The sequence below is a fragment of the Frankliniella occidentalis genome, unplaced genomic scaffold, assembly GCF_000697945.3.
Source record: "Frankliniella occidentalis isolate FOCC.00 unplaced genomic scaffold, Focc_3.1 Scaffold18, whole genome shotgun sequence".
Taxonomy (NCBI): domain Eukaryota; kingdom Metazoa; phylum Arthropoda; class Insecta; order Thysanoptera; family Thripidae; genus Frankliniella; species Frankliniella occidentalis.
In genome coordinates, this window is record NW_026267148.1 from 2,543,049 (window position 1) to 2,551,690 (window position 8,642).

General features: G+C 38.4%; 1 protein-coding gene across 1 annotated transcript; it reads right to left on the reverse strand.

Moving 5' to 3' along the window:
• Positions 1–892: 892 nt before the first annotated feature.
• Positions 893–8,501, reverse strand: LOC113207545 (tripeptidyl-peptidase 2). The gene is made up of 19 exons (XM_026424162.2): positions 7,894–8,501; positions 7,364–7,492; positions 7,122–7,289; positions 6,874–7,040; positions 6,627–6,790; positions 6,207–6,447; positions 5,989–6,119; positions 5,480–5,844; positions 5,213–5,393; positions 4,948–5,107; positions 4,676–4,863; positions 4,397–4,542; positions 4,107–4,324; positions 3,667–3,904; positions 3,342–3,589; positions 2,908–3,257; positions 2,463–2,742; positions 2,181–2,373; positions 893–2,054 (listed from the first exon to the last, which is right to left on the reverse strand). Exons 1-19 carry the CDS (start codon positions 8,161–8,163, stop codon positions 1,845–1,847), a joined length of 4,047 nt encoding a protein of 1,348 aa, XP_026279947.1. The 5' UTR covers positions 8,164–8,501; the 3' UTR covers positions 893–1,844.
• Between the last annotated feature and the right edge of the window lie 141 nt (positions 8,502–8,642).

Below are 8,642 nucleotides of genomic sequence, written 5' to 3' on the forward strand. Positions count from 1 at the left end.
ATTTTGGGCAGCGAGGCGGCAGAAAGCTCGATCGTCTGCTAGGTCTCCGTGCAGGCTCGCTGTGGGGTCGTTATCTCATAGGGTACCTCTAGATGACACAGTTCCGCGAGGGATGAATCACTTATTGATTTTTTCATGTATACACTGGAGTACACATGAGTACATACAGAGTACAGGGTGAATACAGTTGAGTAGGATGAGTACACGGTGAATACATGGCGAGTACCTACCTCGCAAAAACGGAAAGAGTAAGGAATGAGTACACAATAAGTTTACTATGAGTACACCATGAGCACAAATAAGAAATAAGTACAACTAGGAGTACAGAAGTGATTCACCCCTCGCACAACAATCTCACGAACAAATTTCATGGTCTGCAAGTGATGTCTGTTGGAATCATAAAAGAAAGGATCATGATATTTAACTATTTGCCCAAACCCAAGGGGAAAGTGTGACATTCAGAAAAAAAATTTTTAGACAGTCCCTTGTGGCTGTCTCTGCCTGAAGGGAAAAGTTTTCTGTTAAGATAAAGATTGCTGTTTAAGTTTTGGATATTGCCAATTTAAGTACCAGTTTTGATCAGCAGATTTTCAGTAATTTTTTTTTACGCATTATTGAATTTCAAGATAAAAGTTCTTTGCATTTGCGCCAGTATATTTCGAGTTTGCTTTTGGAGCTAGACTGTCTCGTTAACGGCCGGCCAGCCATTTTAGTTTCTTAAAGAGTATTTTTGGTAATTAATACGGAAAATGTAACTGAGGCAAATTCTGTGAGGCTGAACATTTCCTGAAGTTATCAGAAAGGCTAATGACAAGGTCTTAGGAATGAAATTTCAAACCAAGACAAATTTTCACGGAGGTCATAACTGAATGCTTTGCAAATACTAGATCAATTTTAAAATAGTAATAATAAAGTCTCTATTTCATTCCAGGAAAACAAACATTATATAGCATAGACAAGTCTGTTCATACATGGACAATTATGTAGGTACAATACATTAGCCTACACAATCAAATCAGCAAACAAAATTTCAGGTTTTCAGTCAGTTGGAAGTAAACTTTAAACATACAACTTAGGGATGATGTGTTCATAGGTGCAAAATTGGAACAGATGTCTTTAAAGTAGAAAGAAAACACATTTGAATGATATACTGATATACTATATATAATGAGCTTTTCCTTGAGAAAGCAGATTATAATAACTTACAGATACATTTCTTAACTCGCAAGGTAACCCTTGTCCACACAAAAGTGAGAGGAATTCAGGGAATTTCTAATCGTAAATTAATCTGACTTAAAACTTACATGGATACAATTTTTTTCCCCCTCGAGATTTGGACAATTTTATAGCTTAAGTCACATTCCAGAAAAATAATTTTAGATATTGAAAAATGTTTTTTTTTTAAAGACCGTAGATACCGTACACACAACACACAGTATTTATGTTGATTTAAGTTGCTGTACCCCACAAATAAATCAACAAATCCACCCATCCATCCATTTTTATGTGGTCTTGATTTACAACAAAATGTTAGAAATAAACTCTTTTAGGTTCTTAAAATAATTGCATTTATAATTTTTTGATGGTCCCAATTCACCTTTATCAGTTGGGCCTACAGAAATACTCACACAACTCTTTGGTCATATTTTAATGGGAGAATAGTCAGGCATAGCCTTCCTCCTAAATATTCTGAAGAGAAAGATGCATTGATTCGGCAAACATTTTCACAAACTATGTGTTGATGATTAGTTTTATTCAGTTTTCTTGATACCGTAATTCAGGCCTCATAAACATATATATAAAGATTAGATAGATATTTATATGTACTCAAACACTCACACAATTTAAAACAATCTATATGAAAGAGGGAAGCGAACATGTGAGCTTTCTTCAATGTGATTTGCCCAATAATCCCAACCATTTGACCTCAATGCAGCAACCAAAGCACGGTCCAACTCCTTTGAAGGTTTCTCATTTGAACAATTTAAAATCAATCTAATAAGACGTCCTAAAAAGCCGTGGAGGGCTGCATGCCACATCAAGAATATCTGAATCTGCAAAATAAAACAATATGAATAAGTATTGGAAGAATGAGTAGCAACTACACTGAGAATTTTAATGACATTTCAAGCAAATCTGATCTTAAGCACCTGAAAAATTACTATGTAAAATGTACTTACAGTTGAATCTTTTTGATCCACAAATTTCAAAAGTTCGCGCCTCACACAATCAATTTCTACTAAGTTTGCAGCCTTGTCCTTTATTTCTTTTGAGTCTTTCTCAAGGTCTGAATTGAGCAGATACTGACAACATAGGACAATTCCCTTTGCAACATATGCCTCAATTATAGTATTTTTCAATTGATCAAAATGGCTGAAAAAATAATCGGAAAGATACATCAACTTCCAACATTCAAATTTAAATGCACTCACACCAAAAAACAATATTAGGATCAAGCTCACCTCTTCACTTTAGCTGCATCGGAATTCAGGTCTACTTTTGTTCCATAATGTGCAAGAACAGCATTTTGATCTGCATTTTCAATGATGTGGGAAACTAAAGTCAGTACTCGATTAAGAAGGGCTGGATCTCCACAAGGTGCTGTCAAATCTCCCATTATGGGGTATGGTGATTTATCCCAGGAGGATTTCAAATTCTTCAACATAGCCATTGCTATGGATAATTTTTGTGGATTTGCTGCACGAAGTTCTTCATACAATGCATCTGCATGTTCACCCCTCTCTGAAAAAGTGATAAAAGAAATGGACGCAAAAGAATAAGGGATTGTTCAGAGACTGCATTTGTTATCAATAACAGATCAGGATAGTTCCCCCATATAATACAGGCCCTCAAAAGGCAAAAATAAGAACACTCTCTGTTGTCTGGGCAGGATATCTTAATACTCACCAAGTTTTTCAAGAATGCCAATTTTGAAATCCTGAAGGGCTTCATTGTAATCTTCACCCTTCATTTTTGACTTATCTTTGCTGTCTTTTGATGGTGAGCTGGTGCTAGGCTCAGAGGTTCCAATGGCAGATGTACTTATCACTGGTCCAAGGGTGATAGAACTGGCACCATTTTTAACCTCCTTTTCAGCTGACGAACTTTTGTTAGATGAACTACTGCTTTTCGTTATTTCTGGCAAAATGTAACGAAGGGGGTAGACACATGCTTTTTTACCAAGCTCATCCTTAGCATAGGAGATGGAGCCTGAGAGATATTGCCCCAATGAAGCTGCCTTTGCAATTCTATCTTTCCTGAAGTAAAAATAAAAGTAACTAGGTTAAAGAGGAAAAGGAGAACTAAAATACTAATAATCTAATAATGGCATATTAACTTACTTGTCATTTGTGATAGGTGCAATGTATACAGGTAAAATCTGATTTTTGTGCAAAACATGGCCAGAAAGCTGCCGTCCACCAGTAATCGCAGCCTGCTCTGTTCCATAAATATCTAGCGTAAGCACTGAAGAAAGTTTCTGGGAAACTAACATAGGTTTATCATTAAGCTTTTCAAGCAGATCCTTCCGCTCATGGCGAACATGCATGCGAAGAGTGTACTCTCCCTTATCCAGCTTGATAGAACTGGCCTGAAACAAAACAGAAATACAACAGTAAAAAATTTATGTATAATACTAAAAAAGACGGCTTAGATTAATATACTTACTGAGTCGGAATATGCATCTCCACTACAGATGTATTTCTTTGAAGAAGAAAACAGCATCCATAACTGACTTTCATATTCAGATTCATACAGCAAATGACTCAAAAACGGACAGCAGATAGTCACATCAGTTTCATGTTTGATTTGGAACGTGTAAGTCAACTGAAGTTCATAGATCTGTCTGCCATCAGGAATCATGTCACGATCAGGTGATAAAACTCCAACCTTTGCATCAATTGGCCTGCAAAAAATAAGAACATTATAATATTTCTTGATGGTCCACATTTACAACATTTGTGCTCTAGATTTTGTAAAGGCTTTTGTGTAAGAGCATTCAGTGTAGAGGTACTGTATTTGAAAAGTAATAGAAGAATGAAAGCCACCTTGTGATGCCAAATTTGTTAAAAAACAGTGTGATTGAAAATGAAAGGGTTAGGGCTTACTTGCAAACAGATACCACAGCTCTGAGGCTAGCACTTGGGGCTAATTCCTCTGAAATTGGTCCACTGTACAAATCCATTGAAAGAATTCCTTGTGTGGCTTGCATGATGACATCAGACCGATCAGGTTTGATTCCATGAAATGTGACTGAGTAGTTAAGGCCACTTTCTGACATATCGGTCCAAAATTTCGCCACTACCACTTCCATAATAATTCCTCCCTAAAATATAAAGTCCGTAAAATTAGGCCATAGGCATTCTTTTAAGAATTTTTGGAAGGAACAACAACATACCTTAACAGCAAAACTGTGGACTGATTCAATGCTGGGAATCAGTTGAATAGACTTGTGGTACTGATTAGACTTGCTTGTTTTTCTTGGTCTGAGCTGTAGCGTATGAAGTCTTACATTGCATTTATCATTTGCAAGCAACTTTATAACTGTGAAAAAGGCAATAAGAATGTTGGTAAAATTTGTAGTATCCAAGCAAATTGTCTGACTAATGTAACTAGATTATTCATATTAATAACACAAAAAGCACAAGCAATGACAGATAACTCAACTTTCACATACCAGCCCAAGTAGCATTCTCTGGAACTAATATATAGTGGCGTTGCATTTGGGATGGTTTCAAAACAACATCAGTAAAAACAAGTTCTTTTTTCTCTTGGTCAGCAGGGAACACATGTGGTTGCACTAAGGTGATAGGAATGCGGAACACTGGTCCTTTCTCCACACAAGATGAATCATAGGCCTTTACACTGTTGCAAAAATCAGTGAAAGATCATAGTCAGAACATGTAATCATGATACCAAAGTACAGTTGTGAGCACGGAGTACGATTACCTTGTTGTATGCACTCCTGTAGGCAGACTGGTTGGGTCAATTCGAATGGAGATGGTTCTTGACATATTCATTAAACATAAATGAGAAGGGTGGGAGACCCATGGTTTATCACACGTAAGGATGAGGTTCATGTTAAAATTTGTCCTTTCAGGATAAGACTCTAAAAGACAAATAGTTAATTTAATTAATATAAAGAAACTCATATAAAACAATTGTCAGATTAAGATGTGCAGCAACATGTTTGAGAGTTGAAACTATGCAATACCTAAGCTGGAGCTCTTGAAGAAAACTGGATCAACTTTCACAACTATATCCTCAGGTTTGTCTCGAAAAGCATCTCTAAGATAAATACCTCTCATCATTTGATTGCCACAAGTCAAATGGAAACGGACATTCCTCTCTGGCTGATTGTGATATGTAGCCAAATGATCAAAAGTTTTTTCCACCTATTAGATTTAAATTTGGTTTAAGACAACAAAATTATGCTAGTTTACATGATTAAAGAGGCACAAAGAAATCTATTCACACGTACCTGTACCAAGCCTTCTCCTTGTCCAAATTTATCCTGTGAATCTATGAATTGAGCTGAGTTCTCAAGAGCTCTTTTAACAGAGTACGGAGTGTATGGCAAATTGCGTTGCACCATTCCCGAAAGCAGCAAGGCAACAACACCACAAACGTGAGGCGATGCCATACTTGTACCATTCATGAGCATGCAGTTTCGCAACATAAACTGAGGAACAGATGTAATAGCAGCACCAGGTGCACAAACATTTACTCCTGGATCTCCAGTGGGTGTTGGTCCTCTTGAGGTCCATGTGGTTGAAGTGCCAGGAAGCTTCTGACGAAGAGAATATTCAGCTACCATCATCTCAGGAGATACATACGCTCCCACACCTGTCACAACACAGTCACAGGGAAGAGTTAAAGATAAAGAGCAGGAGAAAAAAGATACTGTGACATCTGTCATGGGAAGTTTTATCAAAGAGTAAAGCTGTATGCTGATGTCAAAACTAGGTACATTATTAATAAATAACTCACCAATTAGTGTATTAGCATTGACATTGGGTGGTGTGCTGATAGTACTAAGTGCTGGTCCTTCATTTCCAGCAGAACATACCCACACAGGCCCATATTTATCAATAACATCATTGATCATATCAATGACCCTTCTGAAAAAGGGGTTACAACTCTTACAATTAATAATAAATTTTTATGTTGTTACAGTCAAAATTAAAGATATTAAAAGTCACACAAACCCAGATGTGGAGTAATGGGGATGTTCTCCATAGCTCATATTCATAACATGAATTTTTCGTTTGTTGTTTTGTATTACTCTGATCATGGCTCTAGTCATGGCTGTTCCAGTCTCCATTGAAGAGAGACGTAAATCACCAATACATAATGAAATAACCTGGGCACCAGGAGCAACACCATTTTTTTCAGGCTCATCTGGGAAATTTGCTGCTGCAATTGCTGCCACATGGGTCCCATGGCTTGCTGAAATTTTTTGAAAAGTTCAGTATACAGGCAGAATGCAGGGGCGTAGTAAGGGTCAACCGAGAGGGGTGGGGGGGCTGAACAAGTTGCTGAAGATCAAATTTCCTTTCAGTAGGCTATCTACCCCCATTCGAGCCTAGCAGAGTAGAAGTAAGAATTTGTTGATGACAGGTACTTACAGCACATGCCCACTATTTCAAGGATTTTTCCTTCATCCCACACATTTACAGCATAGTTGAATTGATCAGAGGGTGTGAGTTGAGCATAGTCATAGGTCTTGCTATACTCTCCAACTACCTTGCATGATGCCAGATCACCAGAGCAGGAGGTATCAATGCACGCTCTAATAGTGAAATATGGATTAATAAAAACTCAAATTCAGAATTGAACTACACCATAACAATCACGTAAAATATAGACTATTACCTCCAAACATCACCGTCATTAAAAACAACACAGTCATAAGCAGGTCCAGGGGAAGAATACTTCTTATCTGCTTCTGTCAGTACCTCAACTTGGGCTTCAAGATCATCAGATATCATTTTATCAAGTGGTTTCATGCTAGACTCTTGAGGATGTTCCTTTTCAAACTCCTGAACAAAAGTGAATTCATTAGTTCCTAAATATTGAAAGCATCTAAAAATTATAGAAAGAGTGCAGATAAATCAATTTACCCTGCATTTTCTAGTAGCTTCAGCAGCTGCAAGCTTATGAGCAGGATCCCAATGCTTTTCCTTCTTGTCTTTGGCAATACGTTCCCTGACCGAAGATGTGTAGAGTTCATAAGCATTTTTAACACCTATATGATAGTTCCCTGTGGGATTCTTCCATGTGGTAGGTATCTAGAAAGGTGGTAGGTGATATATTGCAACGTTCTACACAATCAGGTAAGATTTAAAACTCGGTATGATGTTACCTTTAAAGTCCTCCCTGTTAAACCAACAATTTGACCATCTTTCACTTTAACAATTGTTGAAATGTCAACATCACCTGCTCCACTGCAATCATATACCTCAACCAGCTTTTTCTCCCCAGTTGTAGTGACCTGAAAAAGTGGAAAAAAAAAGTGTGTCAAACAAAGAGTCCAAACAGCATATATGAAAAGTCACCCAAATTTATAGGTTAAGAATAAAAGCCGGCCGCAATAGGGGTAAGTTTCAAACATGGTAGAGTGATCTTTCAAATAAAAAGTGTCGGACAAGATTTGAGAACAAGCACTGTGAATTGTATCGCTTGTGAGGTAGTATAATACCGCATATCAAGAAATGTCAGACGAACTAGATATGAGAATATCACTGCCCTACGAACAAGTGCCCAAAACCGTGAAAAAATAAAGGTATGTGATCGTAACGCTACCTACAACATTGAAAAGAGACACAATTTCTATGTTTCCGAAACCTTTGACATCTCCAAATAAACACAAGCGGTATACCACCATAACCTCACCTGCAGCCCAGGAGCGCCGGGATCAATTCCCGAGTCCAGTATAGCGATGGTAATACCTCGGCCATCGTATTCAGGATACTTGGCTAAAAAGGACGTCACGCCGGTTTCCTTTTTTGGCAAAAGGGCAGATACAGGAAACTCTGTATCAATAAGGGCCATTGCTACTGGGGTTGCTTTGCTAGCAAAGCGAAAATCATTAAACAACACACAGCCTGCTCCAGCTCGAACGTGTTTGGGGCAGACGACGACGCTCTTCGCTGCTGCCAACATGACACAAGGCAGTTGGGACTCCCCCGGATGGAAGTCGCGATCTGTATTTAGCAATTGCACGACGGTGGTTGTTGTCGGCCGCGGGTGTATTCCATCCTCACATCCAATCGCACGGGCGCAGTTAAATTCGACCACGACCCTCACAAGCGCCTCTCGCGGCCGAAAGCTCGAAAGCAGCGAAGGAAGGGGAATGATTCCCCGAGAATCTTGCGATGCGCGAAAACCGGAACGAAAGTTGAAGTCTGATCACATACTCACCCTACCGAACGAAAGGGACCAAGCCCAAGAAGAGGATCTTTCAATGAAAATAGCTGCTCCTTAAACGAGTAAGTCTTGTGTTCTTGCTAAACTGAGCAACAGATGAATTTTCAGTTAACCCTATAGGGTATTCCCTCCCCTTCAAACTGAAAAGTAGGGTTGTGTGTAAGGTGTTTCCCAAATGAACGGGGCCAACTTTATTACAGCATATGTGTGTGGTG

Bases quoted from the DNA above. Each gene is read 5' to 3' on its own strand.
- LOC113207545 (XM_026424162.2), bottom strand. From the start codon at position 8,163: ATGTTGGCAGCAGCGAAGAGCGTCGTCGTCTGCCCCAAACACGTTCGA. The intron at 6,448-6,626 runs GTAAGTACCTGT...AAAAAATTTCAG, and splicing joins TGAAATAGTGGGCATGTGCT to CAAGCCATGGGACCCATGTG. The intron at 2,055-2,180 runs GTAAGTACATTT...TTTATTTTGCAG, and splicing joins TGGATCAAAAAGATTCAACT to ATTCAGATATTCTTGATGTG.